The sequence below is a fragment of the Symsagittifera roscoffensis genome, chromosome 9 (assembly GCF_963678635.1).
Source record: "Symsagittifera roscoffensis chromosome 9, txSymRosc1.1, whole genome shotgun sequence".
Taxonomy (NCBI): domain Eukaryota; kingdom Metazoa; phylum Xenacoelomorpha; order Acoela; family Convolutidae; genus Symsagittifera; species Symsagittifera roscoffensis.
The window spans coordinates 34,481,865-34,507,032 of record NC_087070.1 but is presented as its reverse complement, the minus strand read 5'-3'; the positions used below and the strand labels follow the sequence as shown (position 1 = coordinate 34,507,032).

At 39.8% G+C, this 25,168-nt stretch overlaps 1 protein-coding gene across 1 annotated transcript in view; it reads left to right on the top strand.

Annotated features, from left to right (window-relative positions):
- The window catches only part of LOC134854167 (transient receptor potential cation channel subfamily A member 1 homolog), a gene marked incomplete in the record, with an annotated part of 93,960 nt that overhangs the window by 38,278 nt on the left and 30,514 nt on the right, over window positions 1–25,168 (top strand). The window contains 10 exon segments of the mRNA XM_063870297.1: window positions 2,509–2,626; window positions 3,181–3,204; window positions 5,928–6,021; window positions 8,952–9,053; window positions 9,653–9,773; window positions 9,991–10,168; window positions 11,008–11,136; window positions 11,631–11,811; window positions 18,474–18,484; window positions 24,927–25,062. Coding sequence (XP_063726367.1) covers window positions 2,509–2,626; window positions 3,181–3,204; window positions 5,928–6,021; window positions 8,952–9,053; window positions 9,653–9,773; window positions 9,991–10,168; window positions 11,008–11,136; window positions 11,631–11,811; window positions 18,474–18,484; window positions 24,927–25,062 — 1,094 coding nt within the window.

Genomic DNA, 25,168 nt, shown 5'->3' with positions numbered 1-25,168 from the left:
TATAGCTGGACTCTCGAAATATTTCCTGCCGTCGAAGTAACGACGAGATTGACTACTTAAGTAATCCAAGATTTTTTGATGCAATACCGAGGGCTTTTAGAACCGACCAAGGCGACAAGCCATCAGATGATTGGGGACTAGATAGTTCAGGCCAACCAGCAATGCCAAAGGCAAGAGCAATCAGTACAGGCGACAAGGATCCACGAAAGGAAGCTGCGGTACAATCTACGCAGGAGAGTATGGACGGCGAGGAGGCAGTTACCTGAAGTAGCGGTACGGCTCAAAATCCTATCAACATCGATAGCTCATCCGATGGACTTACCCCAGTTAAATCAACTGTGCTCAACAATTCCACATGTGACCTCTTCTGCCACTGAGCTACCCAACCAGGCACTTCAGAGATTTTGAACCACGAGCGCCGTTAAGATGGACGTCGACAAAAGGCAAAGTGCAGAACAAGATTCATCAGATAGCGTTTTGGTGATATCATTCGCTGAAGATTCATAAAAAGAGCCAAGGATGGGAGCATAGCTCGACTGATATGGAAGTGCTACAGAGCTCATCTCCAAGAAAACCGGAAGAAGAATGGAAGGAATCCATGACAATATCGGAAGTCGTTAAAGTCAATTTTTCCAGCAGTTGACCGGTTTTCCGACCACAAGTAGCCTCATTAGGACACCAAAACCGGAACTAAGACATAATACCATACCACTAAGAGAACGTAAACGAACTACATTTCTGGGCGAATGGCTTTTCACGAATGGGATAACAGCTGAGCAACTAACATTCAATGTAGTATCCACACGAAACGATTCGGAGGAGGATTGTAACGAAATTCCTGAGGCAGTACCCGGGCTGTCGATACTGAAAACGTTCAGTTGAACCAGGTGTGGGGCACATACTGTTGGAGATGTGCCAGGGGTCAAAATGGTACCCCGAAGAAGATCCCTAGCGCGAAGAGGCGCAACGCAGAAGATGCATACTTCGACCGCGAAATGTGTAGATCCTATTGGGGCGAAGATTTTAGACAGGACGACACATCAGATTTTGACGAAAAAGTATCTGGCCATTTCGCTAATGTACTGGACAAGTTATGCATGATCGTTAAGCACTCTAAAGGAGTAATTTGGTTACGAATATTCTAAAAAACATGATTGATGGATTTCCAGTTCAGGCGTTGTACCAAGGACTGAAGATTCAAATCCGGAACAGTAGCAAAAAGCCAGCTTTGGGAAATTTAGTAGACACCCGCGAAAGCTGAAACTCGAAGAACGAGAGAGGCAAAGACCGAGCAGTTCTTGAATTTTTGTAGCGTATCGATACGGAGTCAGGTGTTTCCGCACCGATGACGCAAAGAAATCAAATTACGAGTCCCAGGGCATAAGTTGACCGGCATGTTGTACCACAGGAGCCAGCAGCACCAGTAGATCCGGAGGCTTGTTTGGAGCAAACAGTATCTACGAAAAAGGACGCGAACAAGGAAACAGACCCGATGATGTCCCAAGGTTGACCGATAGCAGTAATGAGTCTTGTCATCATCGGAATAGCGGAATTGGCAAATATCAGTGGCGAATCTAGTGGTTCAATGGCAACCGATGAATTGGACATCGCAGATAAATTTGCTGCTATCAGCATGACAGATGAAGATCAACGGTAAATTCTTGAAGAGCTGGAAAAATTTTCTCTGAGAGGGATCAAGTAAAGGAGATTAGACTCGCATTATAGTACCAGTGGAACTACCGACATAAACTTAACGGAATTTTTGAAACTATATAACTTTCACGCAGTAAAATTGATAAGCATATTATATTGGTGTCAAATTGTCGAAGAGAGAGTGTAGTGGAGGCTATGTTTGAAGTATTTGTATTATATTATTACGTAATTATTTATAAAGGCCAAGTTCATTTTCATAATTAGCATGACCACTAGATGACGCCAGTGGCGCTGGCGTAGAGTTAAATTCAAGATGAATGTCTTACAATTTACTTAAATATGTAACAAAGAGGTTACTTTTTATATAGACAATATGGACATGTATTTATATTTATAAAGATGATTATTCATTAATCATCATTCATATAAATCATTATTCATAAGCTTCTAGAAAAAGCACATTTTTTCAATTTTTTTCACAAAAAACGCCATTTTTGATTGGTTCAAGCGCTTATTTTCTGTTTTTTGATACTTCGCCTGGTTCTTTCCGGGCGAAGTATCAAAAATCCTCCTCCTTCAGGCAGTTTAGGGGAAATGATCTTCACTTGGTTCTAAATTTAAAACTCTCAAGTTAGGGTATCTAGCAACGAATTGCCACCCCTAAAAAATCAATGGTTAAGCATATGTGAATTTTGTACTTAGTAACAAATCCAAAAGAGGGGAGAAAAAGTTTGAAGAGATCCAATGGAATTCTCGTTAGAAAACTCTAGCGCTAATTAACCATTTTCTGTAATGGGTTGGACATTGTTCACTACTTACGTTGTTGGCGCCGTTTTCTATGTCTCGGTCGTTTAGACTGGTGGATGGAGAGGGCAGCACCGCTCTCCACTTGGCAGCCGCGAGTGAGAAGGTCGAGATTGTCACTATGCTTCTAGAGGCAGTCAAGAACCGATCCAAACAACTCCTCAGCTACGTAAGACCACCTTTACGCCATATCAACCAGTTTGCGGGGAGGGGGTTGATTCCCGTGCGCCAGAGAGATCGAACGCCCCAAAACTTATTCTGCCCAATCAGAATTCACTATTCAAAAATCTTATAGAAATAAGCTGGAAAGTCAGTCAGTTTTGGACTGTTCAAAGAAGATTGATTGTTGGTTGAAGTTTTCGCGCAATCCGTCTTTTTGCCATGATCAGAACCCCCATTTAACCCGCATCCATTTGAAGAAGAACTTTTTTTGTTCCAGGGCAAATTTTCAGATCGGATCAAATCTGTTTTAGTTTTGTAGAAAAAAAACTTATTCAAAAACGGGATGATTGGAAAGATGACAAAAGTTTGCTGATGTAAATTGGATTATGAGATTTGCATTCTGTGCTTTTGCCCAACCAGGTAGCGACTATTATATTCAAATATTCATGTAGCGATTCACATACCATGGCAAGCTCCTATATATATGTAAGCTCTGAATTGATGAAATCATCTTAATTACCTTCTAATTTTTAAACTAAATTTGAATTAATTTTAACGCAGAGAGTTGAAGCCAAAATGAAAGAGGTAAGAAACTGCTGGAATGTATTTGTATATAGTTTGTAGTTGTTTCAGTTTTGCTTGCATATTGCAGCTTCTTTTAGATTTTAGTTTTGGAGAATTACTCAATCGAAAATTTGCTTCAATCTAGATTTTGACTGACAATTATGAATCGTTGCTGGCAGCTCTGAAAGTTCCATGAAAATTAATATCAAACTGTCATGGAAAAATTTTGCAAGAAAATGTTCTAACTAACTTAACGATATCGATGCCTTGATTTGAAAATTAAATATCTATTCTATATGCGATTCCTTTCTTTAAAAAAATCAGGACTGCTCGTATCAAGGTGAAGCCCTGATTGCTCGACTGTAATTAACGTCAGTGGAATTGGGTTCGCTTTAAAAACATCAAAAAAACAACAAAAAAAAACGAAAAAAGAAAAGTTTATTTTTTGGAATTTGTTTTCAAAAACCATCCCCCCGCACGATGTGTTAAGTAAGAAAAGATATTTGTCAAAGTACAATATTCAATTTGCTTCAATCGAAATTTAGAACAAAATCTAGTATAAAAAAGTTTTTGATCTTTTTTACAATGCTTTAAAAATCAAAGATTTATAAAACAAACTAGGTCAACAGCATTTAACCTCCTATTATATGAGAAAACCCCATATTTTCAACTAGACCATTTATTTGCTTTGATCTCGGTACAAACGACAAAATTTGAATAATTTCTGGTTCAAAATAGCAAGTTTTGTACAAGTAGCATAAAAAACTCCCTCTTCAAACTTTTCCAAAAAGCGTATAATAAAAGGGTAAATGCAAAAGTGTGCTAAAAATTTGTTGAAATTGGTTGTTTTGAAGTTCCCATAAAAAGCAGCTATCTTTTTTGGATTGAGGGTACTAATTTTCTAGAAATATGCGCAAAAATTTTGATTTAAAGTTGTACAATTATTTGTAACTTTGTTGATAAAATGCAAAGGTAACATAAGTATCTTTGTTTGAAAACCGAAGTGATAAGTTTGCAAAATTTGGAAAGTTAGAAGTTTTAAGGTGATTGTTTTTACGATGATCCATTGAAAAAAATCAGGTGACTTGATTCTTGAATATAACTGCCACTGAATGTTTTCTCATCGTTGACTCATGTTAAACAAGCCAAGCTGGAAAATCAAGTGTTTTACTGCTGAATGGTCATAACTATAAAAAAAATTATTCATTCAAAATTGAAAAAAGTGCCATTGATATTCTTTTGCATTTCACAAAAATTTATTGACAAAAATTTTATGACAAAAGGGTCTTTTTCGCTTCTGTTTGGTTTCAAACGCAACCCCAGTACTTTGAGAAGAAGTTTACATACAATTTCCACATATGAAAAAGGATAGCAGGTTACTGAGCAAGTTCCGACCATAGTCGTAAGAAGTCATTTTCAAAAATAGTCTAGAACTCAGGCATACCAATATTTTATAAATTTGAGGGATGATTTCTTTGCCAAAATTTTCGAAAAAGGGCCCTAAAACGGCTTTTTCACCTGTGCAGAAAATTTGGCCAAAACACCGTCTTTTTAGTGCTAAGCTCAACCTAAAGAAGAAGTCATGAAAATTTTTGAGAAGATTCTAGATCCGCCACCCCTCTACAAAATCCTAGAACGGACACCCCTCTAGAAAATCTTAGATCCGCCGCCCCTCTAAAAAATCCTAGATCCGCCACCCCTCTAGAAAATCCTAAATCCGCCACCCCTCTAGAAAATCTTAGATCCGCCGCCCCTCTAAAAAATCCTAGATCCGCCACCCCTCTAGAAAATCCTAAATCCGCCACCCCTCTAGAAAATCCTAGATCTGCCACCCCTCTAGAAAATCCTAGATCCGCCACCCCTCTAGAAAATCCTAGATCCGGCACTCCTCTAGAAAATCCTAGATCCGCCACTACCCTAGAAGATCCTAGATCCGCCAAACCTCTAGAAAATCCTAGATCCGCCACCCCTCTAGAAAATCCTAGATCCGTCACCCCTTTAGAAAGGCCTAGATCCGCCACTCCTCTAGAAAATCCTAGATCCGCCACTACCCTAGAAGATCCTAGATCCGCCAAACCTCTAGAAAATCCTAGATCCGCCACCCCTCTAGAAAATCATAGATCCGCCACCCCTCTAGAAAATCCTAGATCAGCCACCCATCTAGAAAATCCTACACCCACCACCCCACTGAAAAATCCTAGATCCGCCGCCCCTCTAGAAAATCCTAGATCTGCCCCTCTCTAGAAAATCCTAGATTTTAGTCATCCGTTCTCTTTTTTATAGTTAATTCCAAATTGTTGACAATATCGGTGACCTTGAGCAACAATTTAATCGGTCAAAGATAATAGCAATTTAGGTTAATTAACTTTTTGGACACGGTTTTTACATGTAGAAATCAGTAATACATAGAGAATTTCAAAAAGTTGGAACAGACAAATTTAATTAGAAAGATCAGATGATCTATTTCAGAAAACTTTTGCGTGCAAAAGCTAATTTTCAGACAGAAATGATGTCTCAATGTCACCTGAAGTTCAATTTTGCATTTACAAATCGCTCAAAATTGGCAGATTGCTCTTTTCAATTATTTTTGTTTGTTTTAACTTTTTGCTACTAATTATAAGATGAAACCCGACGTAAAAATGAGCAATTTTAGGTTAGCTTACTTCGCTCTAAATAGTTGACCGAAAAGATATAGCCAACAATTTGGCATTAACTATAGACTATCATCTATTTCGCTGTTTTAGTTTCTGGGAATGCGAAACAAGTCCATGGAAACGGCACTGCATATAGCAGTGTCCAGCAACCAACTGCCGGCTGCAAAAGTTCTTCTGGAACATGGTAAGTCAAAAAGCACTCGACACATCTCCCTGAATGTTGAATGTGTGATTTGAATTCGATGGCGTCATTTTTCGTAGCACCGGCGTCTAACCTTGAATTATGAAGATGACAGAGGATCTGAAAATGAAAAACAAACAGAGAGATCTTAATTAATAACTAATTTAATTGGGTCGTCAAGATGCTCACTTTATGTTTCAATGTCGATCACGAGATCAATGCTCGGCGGCTGGGAATTCTTGAACGAGATAGGGCGTGGATCTGTCACAAATTTTAAAATAAACTCAATCTTGTTCGTTACAAACCTAAATTTGGTCGGGCAGGCAGTCGAAACGCTGAGCTAGCTTTTCGACCCGCGCCATAAGCATACAATACACACTTCCCCTTGAGAAAAGACCTGAAAACGGATCTGTTGATCAATTGGCATGATCTCCCAGGCAGCACTAAACTTATCAAAGTGCCATTTGCAGTGAACTTCTCTGTATTTTTTGCCTAAAACCAATTAGAGTCGAAGCTGCGCTTCGCAACCACAAGCGAGGAAAAGGCCACAAAAGGTCTAAACAGGCAAACAAAGTGAAATAAGGAAAAGATTAAAAACACCTTGAAAATTTTTTGTCGAGATTGGGAGTATCACGTTCACAAACGTATTCCACGGCCGCTCGTAATTTTATTAACACTAGCCTCCAATAAAGCAGTTACAGTTTCTACCAATTTGCCAATGAGTTGCCCGCAAAAATTAAACCAAAAAAAATATATATATTTATAAGTTCCGGATTTTAATATCTCGCCCAGCCAATGCTGGACCAGTGGCTCAGCTAATGCTGTATCTACCTAATCTAATATACTTTTAGCTTAACTCTAGTTTTTCTCTGCTGATGTAGGAAATTGACTGTTTTTAAAGGAGAAAACAACTATTCACTCTTGCAATCGAAAATTTATCTGAGACTTGACTAGGCATTTTTCGAAATAAAAAGATTTCAAAAAAATAAAAAGATTTCATGTTTTTGCGCCCTGATTTTTTAAATTGGAAATTTATTATCAGATTTAGCTAGCATTTTACAAAAAGAGTGACAAAACTTCTAATAAAAACGGTAAATTTTTAAAGGAATTACTTCCAAAATCCATATCAGCTTTGTACAAAAAACAGGGTACAACAGATTACGCATAGAAAATTTAAATAGCTTCAATGAACTATCAAACTCAGAATCAGCAGGTTAGTTTTTGACAAGAAAGAGTAACTTCCCAAAAACAGGCAAAATATCAAAAAATGGACACTTCCTGAGGCCATATTTCTTTTCAGTACGCATAGCATAGCCTTTTCGTAGATAAGATTTGCATAACCGATTTTTTCCTTCAGTTATACCCTTAGTTTCCGTTTTGGCAGTGTAGATTTGAGAAAATTGAGTTTTAAAAACCAGAATGTGCTTGTTTTAGGCCTCAATTTTGTATCAAATTGCAAAAAAATTAGGGATTTGCTGGTTGGGAAAGGAGACCCCATAAATGTTTTTTTGACTGAAACCATCATCTCAGATTTGTGAATTTGTTTTTTGAGACAATTATGCCAAACAATTATGCCAAAAACGCCCCGACTGAAAGTTTCAAAGGCCGCAGCTTGTGAAGTTAAAAGAAAAGAGATTACTGACAAATGCAGGCACATAAAAGAAAAGTCACTTTTTTTTATAGTATTTCTTTTTTGAAAATTGATGCCGCTTTCTTTTAAGAATATTGAAATTTCTGCGAAAATTTCTGCAAAGTTTTGCAAAAAAAAGAACGAAAAACAACAAATTCCATACATTTTCCTGAAACAAATTTTTTGCCGAGCAAAACTAAATCCAGCCAAAAAATTGTGCAGCATTAAAAGCCATTAAAATGATTACGCTTACAAAAACTTCAACACCAAATGAGTTCTTTTATTTGCGACCAAGTTTTTTTTAAAAAAAAACTTAAATTCGCTCGCTTTTTTTATCTAAAATAATTTTGTAATAACATGACTGCTCTTTTCTGTGCAATTCCTTGAATGTTTCGATGTCTTTTTAAAGCCTATAGCGCAGTGTTTGAATTGAAAAGTGACAAATTTTTCAAAAAAATTGAAAGAAATTCTGAGGTTTCTTAAAGTCTTCACCCTATACGTAATACAAAAAAAGCGATAGTTTTCTTTCCTACTGTTGTAACAGTTATAACGAAAAGCCTGCTTCAACATTTTTCGAATTTTTTCTAAGCCAAAACAAATCCAAAGTCAGTCAAAATGTGTAGTAAAAAGTCGACAATTGTCTGAAGAAAGAGCATCCAGAGCGCAAATCTTTCGCAGTTTCTTCTTTGTGATGATATTAAAATTAATGATAACATTATTAATAATAACCCACATACTGCTCGTATATCAACGCAATGCTCTGAATGGTCCAGCTGCCCCTTAACTGTCCCGGAAAAACTTTTGGTTTCAAGATTTTTAAATAAAGGATAAGTTTTGTACTACCAATATCAGATGAAAGCGCTCTCATTTGAGTCGATTTAACATGATCAATAAGAATTGGCCTCAAATGAATTTGGAACGCTTACGAGTGCAGACAGTTTGAAACTAAATTTTGAAAGCCTTAATCCGTCGCTTACGCAAAATAGTGATAAGAACGCAATATATCGTGAGCTAATTATCCCGAGTTGGCCAAATTATCAATTTTCAAACTCCCATAACTTTACGAAAAATCATCACAGGTATAATCACGCTTCTATAATCTTCAAAAAGAGTGTTTTTTTATTAGCAGATGTCGAGGTTGAGGTATGTTTGAATTTGTGTTCGACCGAGACCCTTGTCTCGGCTATTCTTTCTAGTTCGAGCACTGACATGTTCTCGTCTTGGAAAGTGGAAACATAGAAAGAGCATCTCGACCCCGCTTTTTTATAGTTTCGTGTGACGTTGTTCATTTGTGTGGTTTCAGGAGCCAGTGCGATGGAGATCCAGCTAGACAACATGTACTACCCCATCCACCTGGCAGCCCAGAATGGGGAACTGCCCATGATGGAAGCCATATTCGAACACGGTAACTGGTCCGAATATACAAAGAGGCAAATAAGAACCTGAAACATGTGCATATAATTTGTATATTAGCTCCCTAGTGTTCGGCTCCATTAACACTCCCTTATTTTGGTACTTGGGCAGCGAGGATGGTATCCCGGTTTGGGTACTTCCATGGGCGGATCTAGGAATTTTCCCAAGGGTGGGCGGATTTTTAAAAAATTGTCAAAAACTTTCGATTTTCAAGCAATGGTTGACTAAATTGATAATCCGAGTTCTCCCAAAGCACTAAAAAGACCTTGTTCTGGCCAAACTCTGGCGCCGTAGGTGAAATTTTGAAAAACAAACCAAAAAAGCACACAAACCGTTTTTAAGCACTTTTTGGAAATTTTTGACCAAAAAATTGCGTTTTGTTGGCGTGTGCACCCTCCTTAAAATTACTATATTGGCGACGAAGGTGCCTTTAGAAAGTTGTAAGCGTCAATCAGCCAAAAACGGATAAATAACTCAAATGATAGATAACTCAAAATAATACAAAGGGTGGACAACTTTGTACCCCTATTGTTTTCAAAGTGTTTTTTAAACTGTATTGTTTGAAAATGTGGACTGTTTTGTTGTTTTCAGCCCTTGTGGAGACTAAGAGTGAGCAGAAGGTAATCAATGTGACTAACAGAGACCTGCAGACTCCCCTGCACAGAGCAGTCATGTTCAACAGAGTCAGCTGTGCCGCTTTTCTACTCAACAAGTCAGTATAGTCACTCTTTCAACAATAAATACACTTACACCATTGCATTATCAGAATAAGTGCAGGGATAGTATTGTATTTTTATATAATTTGTTTAGAAAAATTTAATCAGTTTTTTGGAATTATTTTTTTAAAACGTTAGAGTTTTTTGTATTTGCAGTTTTTGGGAATAAATTTTTCAAAGTTTTAGTTTTTGTTGTATGTTTGTGTGTTTGAGGGGTAAGCGTGAGGGAATAGACATGCAGGAGAAAGACGGCTTCACCCCTCTTCTCCTGGCGGTGAGTCATGGTCACGTGACTGTGAGCAAACTGCTGGTGGAGAGTGGGGCTGACATCAAAGTGACCGACTTCGACCAGAAGAACCTTCTCCACTGGGCTGTCGACTCACTCCGCAAGGTCCCAAAACTATTTCCGCAAATTTTTTTCCACATTTTTTTGACCAAAAACTTTTTTGACCAAGATAATATCTTCCCCATCCCAAAGCAATTGGGCCGTATGATATCACGATGGATAAGGGGGAGGGGGATCGATTAACTCGATTTATATTTTGTTTCTACATTTAAATATGAACTTTTTACTTCACACTGTCTAGTTGCCCTTATTGAAGTAAAACGACAGAAGTAGCGGCGGAGTTAGTAGCAGCATCAAGTAGCGGAGTTAGTGGCTGTGGCGGTTGTCCACTCCCGAGAATCGCTTATAGCATTCAAAAAACATTTCTTGTTTCTTCGTATTCAATTTGTTAGATTTTAGGTTAACCGATTCTACAACTTTTAAAATTTTTTCAAAAATTGAGAGAAAAGGGCAGGAAAAACAGCCGCGTAAGTTCAACGACAATTTTTTAATTTTGGTTTGATTTTTATGTTTTAAATATCAGCTCTTTTGAGTCTTGTCGAATGTGATTTTCAATATGTTTTTTTTTAACTGTACGTATATTTTTGATTATTCGACTGAATTCAAGTTCAAATTTTTATCCCTAAAACAACGGATTTTAATTCTCACTCAAAACAAGCCTGACGCTAGACTTCTAGTGCTCTATCAAGTGATGATTTTTAGAGCAAATCGCGTATGTCTAATTTTGTATGTATAATGCCACCTCACTTGGAATTAATTTATAATTTTTTATAAATATTACTGATAAAATTTTATTCAATTCTTCCAACCTCTTCAACCTTCTTCTAGTTTATATTTTTTCAGTTTTAGTTTAACTGAGGATATGATTGTGTTGGTTGTTCTAGTCGGACCTTGAGGAGCTGCTGAAGATGTTGGCTGAAGAGGACGTGCTAGACCTCATCAACGACAGAGACAACTTCGGAAACTCCCCCGCCCACCTGGCAGCCAGAAATGGAAGTCTCGAGATACTCCAGGTGCAGTACTAGACACATAGAAGGGGGGGGGGGGATCACTCATGTGCAAATGACAAAACGCGCTAACAGTTTTTCAACCAATCGGAGCTCAGTATTCAAAAATTGGAAAGAATTAGGCGATAAATTCAGTGGAAAAAAGCTTAAAAGTTGAACATTTTGCAGGGCATTGATTTGTTGAGAATTTTCGAGCATTCGACCATTCGCGAATGAGAATAGCCCACAGATATAGAACCACCTCCAGAAAAGTTCATCATATGAATGGAAAATAAATTTTCAGCATATGTACGGAAATGAAAAGTTCAGCATACGTGCAGAAAAACTAAAAGTTCGGCATAAAAACGTTAACAAAACAAAATTTACGAACACTCAAAAACTGATGAAAAAGTCAAAAAACGATACTTAATTCTTCATAAGTTTTGTCTACAGTAAAATTGAATTTTCTAACCGGTGCCGAAAACAATTTTCTTTTTTTCTAACTCTCTTTTGTTCTTGAGGTGCTGCATCGACACCGATGTGACTTGAAACTGAAGAATGAGGACGAGCAGACTCCTCTGCATCTGGCTGCCAAATATGGGCGCACGAGAGTGGTGGCCTGGATCTGCAAACTGGACTGTGATCTGGTCAAAGACGAAGACGAAGACTCCAACACTTCACTTCACATTGCGGCCATTGAAGGTCATGTCAAGGTAAGCGACATGATCCATTGAAAGTCATCTCAAGGTAAGCGACACGATCCATTGAAGGTCATGTCAAGGTAAGCCACACTATCTAGTGAAGGTCATGTTAAGGTAAGTGACACGATCCCTTGAAGGTTATGTCAAGGTAAGCGACACGATCCCTTGAAGGTTATGTCAAGGTAAGCGACACGATCCCTTGAAAGTCATGTCAAGGTAAGCGACACGATCCAATGAAGGTCATCTCAAGGTAAGCGACACGATCCATTGAAGGTTATGTTATGTCAACAAGCGACACGATCCATTGAAGGTCATGTCATGGTAAGCTACAAGATCCATTGAAGGTTATGTCAACTAGCGACACGATCCATTGAAGGTTTTGTTATTTCAACAAGCGACACGATCCATTGAAGGTCATGTCAAGGTAAGCGACATGATCCATTGAAAGTCATCTCAAGGTAAGCGACACGATCCATTGAAGGTTTTGTCATAACTAGCGACACGATCCATTGAAGGTCATGTCAAGGTAAGCCACACTATCTAGTGAAGGTCATGTTAAGGTAAGTGACACGATCCCTTGAAGGTTATGTCAAGGTAAGCGACACGATCCCTTGAGGTTATGTCAAGGTAAGCGACACGATCCCTTGAAAGTCATGTCAAGGTAAGCGACACGATCCAATGAAGGTCATCTCAAGGTAAGCGACACGATCCATTGAAGGTTATGTTATGTCAACAAGCGACACGATCCATTGAAGGTCATGTCATGGTAAGCTACAAGATCCATTGAAGGTTATGTCAACTAGCGACACGATCAATTGAAGGTCATGTCAAGGCAAGCGACACAACCCATTGAAGGTTATGTCAACTAGCGACACGATCTATTGAAGGTCATCTCAAGGTAAGCTACACGATCCATTGAAGGTTATTTCAACTAGCGACACGATCCATTGAAGGTCATGTCATGTTAAGCGACACGATCTAGTGAAGGTCATGTTAAACTAAGTGACACGATCCCTTGAAGGTCATGCCAAGGTAAGCGACACGATCCATTGAAGGTTATGTCAAGGTAAGTGACACGATCCCTTGAAGGTCATGTCAAGATAAGTGACACGGTCCATTGAAGGTCATCTCAAGGTAAGCTACAAGATCCATTGAAGGTCATGTCATGGTAAGCTACAAGATCCATTGAAGGTTATGTCAACTAGCGACACGATCCATTGAAGGTTTTGTTATTTCAACAAGCGACACGATCCATTGAAGGTCATGTCAAGGTAAGCGACATGATCCATTGAAAGTCATCTCAAGGTAAGCGACACGATCCATTGAAGGTTTTGTCATAACTAGCGACACGATCCATTGAAGGTCATGTCAAGGTAAGCCACACTATCTAGTGAAGGTCATGTTAAGGTAAGTGACACGATCCCTTGAAGGTTATGTCAAGGTAAGCGACACGATCCCTTGAGGTTATGTCAAGGTAAGCGACACGATCCCTTGAAAGTCATGTCAAGGTAAGCGACACGATCCAATGAAGGTCATCTCAAGGTAAGCGACACGATCCATTGAAGGTTATGTTATGTCAACAAGCGACACGATCCATTGAAGGTCATGTCATGGTAAGCTACAAGATCCATTGAAGGTTATGTCAACTAGCGACACGATCAATTGAAGGTCATGTCAAGGCAAGCGACACAACCCATTGAAGGTTATGTCAACTAGCGACACGATCTATTGAAGGTCATCTCAAGGTAAGCTACACGATCCATTGAAGGTTATTTCAACTAGCGACACGATCCATTGAAGGTCATGTCATGTTAAGCGACACGATCTAGTGAAGGTCATGTTAAACTAAGTGACACGATCCCTTGAAGGTCATGCCAAGGTAAGCGACACGATCCATTGAAGGTTATGTCAAGGTAAGTGACACGATCCCTTGAAGGTCATGTCAAGATAAGTGACACGGTCCATTGAAGGTCATCTCAAGGTAAGCTACAAGATCCATTGAAGGTTATGTCAACTAGCGACACGATCAATTGAAGGTCATGTCAAGGCAAGCGACACAACCCATTGAAGGTTATGTCAACTAGCGACACGATCTATTGAAGGTCATCTCAAGGTAAGCTACACGATCCATTGAAGGTTATGTCAACTAGCGACACGATCCATTGAAGGTCATGTCATGTTAAGCGACACGATCTAGTGAAGGTCATGCCAAGGTAAGCGACACGATCCATTGAAGGTTAAGTCAAGGTAAGCGACACGATCTATTGAAGGTTAGGTCAAGGTGAGCGACACGATCCCTTGAAGGTCATGTCAAGATAAGTGACACGGTCCATTGAAGGTCATCTCAAGGTAAGCGACACGATCCAGTGAAGGTTATGTTATGTCAACAAGCGACACGATCCATTGAAGGTCATGTCATGGTAAGCTACAAGATCCATTGAAGGTTATGTCAACTAGCGACATGATCAATTGTAGGTCATGTCAAGGCAAGCGACAGAACCCATTGAAGGTTATGTCAACTAGCGATACGATCTATTGAAGGTCATCTCAAGGTAAGCTACACAATCCATTGAAGGTTATGTCAACTAGCGACACGATCCATTGAAGGTCATGTCATGTTAAGCGACACGATCTAGTGAAGGTCATGTTAAGCTAAGTGACACAATCCCTTGAAGGTCATGTCAAGGTAAGCGACACGATCCATTGAAGGTTATGTCAAGGTAAGTGACACGATCCCTTGAACTTCATGCCAAGGTAAGCGACACGATCCCTTGAAGGTCATGTCAAGATAAGTGACACGGTCCATTGAAGGTCATCTCAAGGTAAGCGACACGATCCAGCGAAGGGCATGTGTGGGTAAGCGACACGATCCAGTGAAGGTCATGTCAATTAGCGACACGATCCATTGAAGGTCATTTCAGTTAACGACACGAGCCATTGAAGGTTATGTCAAGGTTATGTCAAGGTTATGTCAAGGTTATGTCAAGGTTATGTCAAGGTTATGTCAAGGTAAGCTACAAGATCCAGTGAAGGTCACGTAAAGATAAGCTATTGAAGGTTAGATCAAGGTGAGCGACACGATCCCTTGATCGTCATGTTAAGGTAAGCGACACGGTCCATTGAAGGTCATCTCAAGGTAGCGACACAATCCATTGAAGAATATGTCAACTAGCGACACGATCTATTGAAAGTCATATCAAGGTATGCCACACGATCTTGTGAAGCTCATGTTCAGGTAAGTGACACAATCCCTTGAAGGTCATGTCAAGGTAAGCGACAGGATCCATTTAAGGTCATCTCAAGGTAAGCGACACGATCCATTGAAGGTCATGTCAATTAACGACACGATCCATTGAAGGTCATGTCATGGTAAGCTACACAATCCATTGAAGAATATGTCAACTAGCGACACGATCTATTGAAAGTCATATCAAGGTATGCCACACGATCTTGTGAAGCTCATGTTCAGGTAAGTGACACAATCCCTTGAAGGTCATGTCAAGGTAAGTGACAGGATCCATTTAAGGTCATCTCAAGGTAAGCGACACGATCCATTGAAGGTTATGTCAACTAGCGAAACGGTCCATTGAAGGTCATTTCCAGGTAAGCTACACAATCCAGTGAAGGTCATGTTAAGGTAAATGGCACGATCCCTTGAAGGTCATGTAAAGATAAGCGACACGATCTATTGAAGTTTAGGTCAAGGTGAGCGACACGATCCCTTGAAGGTCATGTAAAGATAAGCGACACGATCTATTGAAGTTTAGGTCAAGGTGAGCGACACGATCTCTTGAAGGTCATGTCAAGGTAAGCGACACGATCCATTGAAGGTCATCTCAAGGTAAGCCACACGATCCATTGAAAGTCATGTCAACTAGCGACACGATCCATTGAAGGTCATCTCAAGGTAAGCGACAGGATCCATTTAAGGTCATCTCAAGGTAAGCGACACGATCCATTGAAGGTTATGTCAACTAGCGAAACGATCCATTGAAGGTCATTTCCAGGTAAGCGACAGGATCCATTTAAGGTCATCTCAAGCTAAGCGACACGATCCATTGAAGGTTATGTCAACTAGCGAAACGATCCATTGAAGGTCATTTCCAGGTAAGCTACACAATCCAGTGAAGGTCATGTTAAGGTAAATGGCACGATCCCTTGAAGGTTATGTAAAGATAAGCGACACGATCTATTGAAGTTTAGGTCAAGATGAGCGACACGATCCCTTGAAGGTCATGTAAAAATAAGCGACACGATCTATTGAAGTTTAGGTCAAGGTGAGCGACACGATCCCTTGAAGGTCATGTCAAGGTAAGCGACACGATCCATTGAAGGTCATCTCAAGGTAAGCCACACGATCCATTGAAAGTCATGTCTACTAGCGACACGATCCATTGAAGGTCATCTCAAGGTAAGCGACAGGATCCATTTAAGGTCATCTCAAGGTAAGCGACACGATCCATTGAAGGTTATGTCAACTAGCGAAACGATCCATTGAAGGTCATTTCCAGGTAAGCTACACAATCCAGTGAAGGTCATGTTAAGGTAAGTGGCACGATCCCTTGAAGGTCATGTAAAGATAAGCGACACGATCTATTGAAGTTTAGGTCAAGGTGAGCGACACGATCCCTTGAAGGTCATGTCAAGGTAAGCGACACAATCCATTGAAGGTTATGTCAAGGTAAGCGTCACAATCCCTTGAAGGTCATGTCAAGGTAAGCGACACGATCCATTGAAGGTCATCTCAAGGTAAGCCACACAATCCATTGAAAGTCATGTCAACTAGCGACACGATCCATTGAAGGTCATCTCAAGGTAAGCGACACGATCCAGTGAAGGGCATGTGAAGGTAAGCGACACGATCCAGTGAAACAAGTCAAGGTAACCCACACGATCCATTCAAGGTCAAGTCAAGGTAAGCGACATGATCCAGTGAAGGTGATGTCAATTAGCAACACAATCCATTGAAGGTCATTTCAATTAACGACACGATCCATTGAAGGTCATGTCAAGGTAAGCGACACGATCCATTGAAGGTCACGTAAAGATAAGCGACACGATCTATTGAAGGTCAAGTCAAGGTAAGCAACACGATCCAGTGAAGGTCATGTCAAGGTAAGCGACACGATCCATTGAAGGTCATGTCAATTAGCGACAAGATCCATTGAAGGTCATGTAAAGATAAGCAACACGATCTATTGAAGGTTAACTCCAGGTGAGCGACACGATCCCTTGATTGTCAAGTCAAGGTAAGCGACATGATCCTCTGAAGGTCATGTCAAGGTAGGCGACACGATCCAGTTAAGGTTAAGTCAAGGTAAGCGAAATGGTCCCTTGAAGGTTTTGTCAAGGTAAGTGACACAATCCATTGAAGGTCAGATCAAGGTAAGCGACATGATCCTCTGAAGGTCATGTCAAGGTAAGCGACACGATCCATTTAAGGTTAAGTCAAGGTAAGCGAAATGGTCCCTTGAAGGTTTTGTCAAGGTAAGTGACACAATCCATTGAAGGTCAGGTCAAGGTAAGCGACACGATCCATTGAAGGTCATGTCAACGTAAGCGACATGATCATCTGAAGGGCATGTCAAGGTAAGCAACACGATCCAATTAAGGTTAAGTCAAGGTAGGCGAAATGATCCCTTGAAGTTCTTGTCGAGTTAAGCGACACAATCCATTAAAGGTCATGTCAAGATAAGTGACACAATCCATTGAAGGTCAAGTCAGGGTAAGCGACATGATCCCTTGAAGGTTTTGTCAAGGTAAGCGACACAATCCCTTGAAACCATGTCAATGTAAGCGACACGATCCATCGAAGGTCATGTCAAGGCCAGCAATACGATCGATTGAAGGTCATGTCAAGGCAAGCGACACAATCCATTGAAGTTCATGTCAAGGCAACCGACGCACGATATATTGAAAGTCATTCAAGGTAAGCAACACGATCATTGAAAGTCATGTCAAGGTAAGCGACACAATCCATTGAAGGTCATGTCAAGGCAAGCGACACAATCCATTGAAGGCTATGTCAAGGCAAGCGACACAATCACTGGAAGTCATGTCATGGTAAGGGATACAATGCATTGAAGGTCAAGTCAGGGTAAGCGACATGATCCCTTGAAGGTTTTGTCAAGGTAAGCGACACAATCCCTTGAAATCATGTCAAGGCAAGCGACACGATCCATTGAAGGTCAAGTCAAGGTAAGCGACATGATCCCTTTAAAGTCATGTCAAGGTAAGCGACACGATCCATCGAAGGTCATATCAAGGCCAGCGATACGATCGATTGAAGATCATGTCAAGGCAAGCGACACGATCCATTGAAGTTCATGTCAAGGCAAGCGATGCACGATATATTGAAAGTCATTCAAGGTAAGCGACACGATCATTGAAAGTCATGTCAAGGTAAGCGAAATGATCCCTTGAAAGTCTTGTGAAGGTAAGCGACACGATCCATCGAAGGTCATGTCAAGGCCAGCGATACGATCGATTGAAGGTCATGTCAAGGCAAGCGACACGATTCATTGAAGGTCATGTCAAGGCAAGCGACGCACGATATTTTTAAAGTCATTCAAGGTAAGCGACACGATCATTGAAAGTCATGTCAAGGTAAGCGACACAATCCATTGAAGGTCATGTCAAGGCAAGCGACACGATTCATTGAAGGCCATGTCAAGGTAAGCGACACGATCCATTGAGAGTCATGACAAGGTAAGTGGCACGATATATTGAAAGTCATTCAAGGTAAGCGACACGATCATTGAAAGTCATGTCAAGGTAAGCGAAATGATCCCTTGAAAGTCTTGTGAAGGTAAGCGACACGATCCATCGAAGGTCATGTCAAGGCCAGCGATACGATCGATTGAAGGTCATGTCAAGGCAAGCGACACGATTCATTGAAGGTCATGTCAAGGCAAGCGACGCACGATATTTTTAAAGTCATTCAAGGTAAGCGACACGATCATTGAAAGTCATGTCAAGGTAAGCGACACAATCCATTGAAGGTCATGTCAAGGCAAGCGACACGATTCATTGAAGGCCATGTCAAGGTAAGCGCATATTTGTTTTCAAAGAGTGAACATTCAGTTTCGTATAAACAATTTATCCAAATAGGCTCGCCTTGGAAGTTTGCTGCCTAACGAATAGCGTCTTCATGAGGAAACAATTTACCAAATAGGCTCGACTTGGAAGTTAGCTGCCTAACGAATATCGTCTTCATGAGGAAACAATTTATCCAAATAGGCTCGCCTTGGAAGTTTGCTGCCTAACGAATAGCGTCTTCATGAGGAAACAATTTTACCAAAAAGGCTTGCCTTGGAAGTTTGCTGCCTAACGAATAGCGTCTTCATGAGGAAACGATTTACCCAAATACACTCGCCTTGGAAGTTTGCTGCCTAACGAATAGCGTCCTCATGAGGAAACAATTTATCCAAATACACTCGCCTTGGAAGTTTGCTGCCTAACGAATAGCGTCTTCATGAGGAAACAATTTATCCAAATACACTCGCCTTGGAAGTTTGCTGCCTAACGAATGGCGTCTTCATGAGGAAACAATTTTACCAAATAGGCTCGCCTTGGAAGTTTGCTGCCTAACGAATAGCATCTTCATGAGGAAACAATTTATCCAAATAGGCTTGCCTTGGAAGTTTGCTGCCTAAAGAATAGCGTCTTCATGAAGAAACAATTTATCCAAATAGGCTCGCCTTGGAAGTTTGCTGCCTAACGAATAGCGTCTTCATGAGGAAACAATTTTACCAAATTGGCTCGCCTTGGAAGTTTGCTGCCTAACGAATAGCGTCTTCATGATGAAACAATTTATCCAAATAGGCTCGCCTTGGAAGTTTGCTGCCTAACGAATAGCGTCTTCATGAGGAAACAATTTATCCAAATAGACTCGCCTTGGAAGTTTGCTGCCTAACGAATAGCGTGTTCATGAGAAAACACTTTATCCAAATAGGCTCGCCTTGGAGGTTTGCTGCCTAACGAATAGCGTCTTCATGATGAAACAATTTATCCAAATAGGCTCGCCTTGGAAGTTTGCTGCCTAACGACTAGCGTCTTCATGAGGAAACAATTTATCCAAATAGACTCGCCTTGGAAGTTTGCTGCCTAACGAATAGCGTGTTCATGAGAAAACACTTTATCCAAATAGGCTCGCCTTGGAAGCTTGCTGCCTAACGAATAGCGTCTTCATGAGGAAACAATTTTACCAAATTGGCTCGCCTTGGAAGTTTGCTGCCTAACGAACGAATAGCGTCTTCATGATGAAACAATTTATCCAAATAGGCTCGCCTTGGAAGTTTGCTGCCTAACGAATAGCGTCTTCATGAGGAAACAATTTTACCAAATAGGCTCGCCTTGGAAGTTTGCTGCCTAACGAATAGCGTCTTCATGAGGAAACAATTTATCCAAATAGACTCGCCTTGGAAGTTTGCTGCCTAACGAATAGCGTGTTCATGAGAAAACACTTTATCCAAATAGGCTCGCCTTGGAGATTTGCTGCCTAACGAATAGCGTCTTCATGAGGAAACAATTTACATTACAGTTTGATTTCACACAACCAAAAATGTTGTTTAATAAAAATTGAAATCACGAATTAATAGATCGCGCACGTAAGGGAAAACTGAGTTTACTTGAATGTATGAAAGATCATTAATCCCTAGAGTAGACGTTGGCTTAACGCGTAGAAATACCTCACAGAGATCGAACACCTTCCCTGTCTTTGAGTTTTTTCTGTTAAGGGTAGACAATTTTCCTGTATTTTTTGTTTGGATTTACTTTTGGGAATGAATCTGGAAAATCTTGATTGCTGATTGCTTCATCGGTACGTAGACACAAGTGGTGACTCTTTCTTGTTTTATTATCAGTTTCAGACATTCCTAGACTTGTAATTACCTAACGTAAGAGAGTTTAAACTTGATTTTTTTTCACAGACGGTCAATTTTTCGCAAACTGAAGCAATTGTGAGGTATCAGAATTTGTTCTTTTTCAACCTTAACTTACAGTTTTATTTTAGTTTTAACCCGAAGTTCACTATTGCTGGCAGTTCCATATATTAGTACAGCATATTATTTCATTGGCTAGATGTACGCTTTAAAAACTTTAGCCGTTGTTTTTGAGTAAGTACTGTAAGCATATGAAATATGTTCAACGCATTTCGAGATGTTCAATTCAGAATAGTTTTGGACGTGTGTCTTGAAGCTCAACTCGGCATACAAAGACGCTTCACGATGCCAGGCTCCTGTATTTTGGTAGTGGTTTCGATTCCGCTTACATTGGCGTTGGAGTTTGCATAATTTGCGTTGGGTTCCGCAACATTTCGGAACCAAGATAGTTTGGTGATTTCTATACTTTCAGCGATTAATGGAAAACTTTTATTCCCTTTTTATTTTTTATTCTTGAATTTCTGCTTAGAGTGTTACTTTTGCATTGACATAACTCTGGGAAAATTGGTCAAATATATAGAGAGAAGCTGAAACCCAAGTTCCTGTGTAACTCGAGTACGGTATTTCAAGAACGGCATTTTTATACAAGGTCATAAAATTTTTCCAAATTGTTTTTTTTTTCATATTCAGTGGCAGTTTGCTCTCATTTGTTGAGAAACTGGTATCAACTCATTTGAAGTTTCCAACGACCGGTTTTCAAAAACCTTTTGAAAAAATTATTATCTATGGCGAAAATGCTTGTAATACAATTTTTATATATGGAAACTGTATAGTGAGCATAATTTTCAAAACAAAATTAAAGCCGTTTTTTTTCTGTTACCAGTCTGTTCAACTGTTCTCAAAAAGCCCCAGAAATTGTTTAATTTTTAATTTCTATTGGTTTTAGAAAATGTACGAAAATTGTATGAGAAGCATTTTCTCCTTACACTTGATGTATTGAATTGTCTGACAAGGACTTTTGTTGTATGGAATGGTATGATAAGCGTTTTCGTTGTATGGAGGTCAACTAGGGTGTGTAGAAAAAGTGCATAGAGACAGTTCCATGTTTTCAACTGTAAAATAACGGGACTGCATATCACAATTTTCAGAAACAAGACTTTCGTTGCAAAAAAAAATAGTTTAAAAAAAGATGATCAACTCGGAAGTGTTTTGGCCTAACTTGCGTTTGACTATTTACAGAAAGGCGGTTTAGAAGTTTTTCAGGAAAAAATGATCTTCTTAAGACAAAGTTACCGAAGAAAAAATTTTTGGTCGTAAAATTTGAATTTCTGTAATGCAACTTTTTTCCAGAGTAATTAAAGCTTTTTTGCTTTCAGATATATCCCATTTGGAAAGGCAACCAAAAAACTAAATGGTTTTCAGCTGCTGATTTTGCTTTGTTTCTGAACTGAAAGCTTCGACAATGTTATATATCACTTTGTATTCCTGATGTTTTTGTATAATTTGTATAAGTTTGCTTTCTGAAAACTTGTATGGTATGATTTTTTTGTAGCTGGTACGACTGCTTTTTAAAAATAAAAAATTGAGTTTTCCTTCAAGACGAAGAAAGAAACCCAAGATAATATCTCACAAAGTTGAATTAGTTCTTTTTAGCACTTGAGGAATTGGCAATTTTACTGTATAACACTTTATAGTAACCTGAGCGCAAGATTGACTAGTCATTAAGTTAAGTAGTACAGCAAACAATTGTTCCAGCTCAAAATAGTTAACATTTGGAATAATTTGTCATTTTTATGCCAAAGAATGGAAAAACAACAAATTCGACGAAGCCCAGCCCCCCCCCCCTCCTACCCCTCCCCAAACTGGATTTAAGAAAGATAATGTTATGAAAGTCGGAGGACGGTTACTAGAGACGATTTGGTCCGAGCATACGAAAAATGGGAATCCTCAGACTGATAACGGTTCCCGGAAGTTTAAATGGCCCTATTAGAACTGGGCAACTAGAGATAGTACTTGGCTCAATTTTAGCATGTTGTCGGCCTAGTTGAGGGAAGCTTAAATTTCGAACCCCAGAAACCCAGGACAACCACTTCCAGTTTTATTAAAAAACAACCCACCCATAGGGTTAAAAAATAACCCACCCCTATCTTTTGGAAATCGTTTCTCGGCCTCAACGAAAGCGGGGAGCCAAATTTTGAAGGGATGATGTGTAATGGTAAGATGCATCTTGTGTTATAATTTGAACCATTTCCTAGGGTTGAATCAGAAGCTATTAGCACTTGAAGAAAACGCAAAATCATGAGCGAGGTCATCTTGATTTTTTTTGCGGCAAAAGACATAAGATACGGACCCAGGAGAAAAACTGGGTGAGTAAAACCCCTCCGGCGACTCCTTCCGTTGTTAATAGCCTTTTTCCGGGAAAAGTGACAGTGGACCTTAGAAATGGGATATATTGGAAAGTATTCGTAGAATATGTAGAAAACTTGGAAGTTAGGACCCCTGAACATGTCCAAAGAATTTTGACCCCGGGTGACCCCTGGGTAGCCTTAAGTTGACCTTTGGGCTTTTTGACCCCAAAATTGCATAGAAAACCCGAAATTAACACCGCAAAAAGACGTATTTTCCAGCCTCAACCTTTTGGAAATGAAAATTGATCAACTTACTAATAACTGGGAGTAAACTTGCTTAATGGGAACTGAAGCAGAAGCTGATAGAGATATAGTTTTATATTCCAACCTTTTAGTAGTCAAATTAATTTACTTGGCTCACTACAGGGGATTTTACTTGGCTCAATGGAGGTGACTTTTTGGCCTAGATTGACCCCTAATAGACAAACTACGTTCCCATGAAAACGATAACTAGAACGTCGGGATTGAAATAGAGTACAGAAATTTAGATGCTTGGAATGAATTAGCTACCCATGAAAATGGTCTCCCCTACCGTTGGGAGGTCGAAACGTTAATGGGATAATTAAATAAAGACCTTGGGAGGGTCACTGAGTAAACTGAGCATGGTTTGGAGGTTGAGTTGAACTCGAGAGCTGAAATTCACGGTGGTCAAGAATTAAATGAATAGAGTCGTATGGCTTTTGTTTGTTTGGTCGAATTGTGACACCTTCTGCATACTGAGGATCTAATAAGCGTGAAAAGATTGATAAAAGAAATCAAACTTGGTACGTGATAGGGGGATGGACGTAGTCAAAAACATGTGCGAATGAATTATTCAGCGAATGCCAGGACTGATATGGATTGGCATCCGCTTAAGGTGTCACACTTCGACCAAACAAACAAAAGCCATACGACTGTATTCATTTAATTTTTGACCACCGTGAATTTCAGCTCTCGAGTTCAACTCAACCTCCAAACCATGCTAGGTTTACTCAATGACTTAACTAAAACTAAATATAAATAAAAATAAGGAACTGGAGGGTACCGGAGAGCTCTCGAGAGTTAGAGAAGATATTGCCAGTGAGTCGAATAGTTGGTTCTTAGAGTAAGAGAACACATGCGCTAACAGAAAGAACGGTTGGTTCTCAATTAGAGAGAGAACGATTGAGCCAGCCGAGAAGAGTAGTTGGTCCGTGGACGACGCTATTGCTTGAAGCGAGGCTAGATGTGTCTCACAGTTGTTAGTTAAATAGTTTAGCTGATTTTGACCCAAGTTTAGTACTGGTATGAATTAGTGATGTGTGAGCGAGTTGCGCTGCTGGAGTAGATGAGATTGGAATGGCGTCAAGCGAGGGTTGACGATAAAGTTAACGAAGCGATTGAGCGAAACGAAACGCGGGCTTCATTTTAGAAGTTGTTAAATAGTAGATACCTCATTAAGTGCATTGTAAATTGCTTTCGTTTTTTTGTTTCAAGGGTTTACTTATTTGCTGAACTGGCTAGAAACACAGGAGGATAGCCGAAAAGAGCATACACTAAGGGGGAAGTTGCGTAGTCCTTTGATCGGTCAATTTAGTCTGACCACCAACGTAACTCTTTCGGGATTAGAGATAATGTCTCAGTGTCCCCCGCTGTTACACGGTATAAAGAGTTTGGCGTATTTTATAAGCGTGAAGTGCAATTCTACGTTTTAAGGTTGAAGGTCAAATGTGTTCATCGTAGTGTTATAATTCTGAACATTTTTTGGCTTTTCCGAATCGAACAATAACTGTTTGAGTGCATCCGGGTAGAACAACATTTGCTTACGTTCGCCACATAAGGCGGATGTTAGTAGAAAACCTTTTCAGGTGAGCGAAGTGTTGATCAACTACCAGGCGGATGTGCAGGCTCGCAACTTCCAGCAGTGGACCCCCCTGGACTGTGCAGCCTCGAAGGGTTGGGTGAAAACAGCACGCCTCCTACTCGACAATGACTCTCCCATTGGTAAACACCACGCAAATCTTAAACTACTTACCCTTCCCGAAATTCCGCAAAGTATAGAACATAATAAATGATTTTTTTGGGAACAGTTTAACAATTTCAGAAAGCT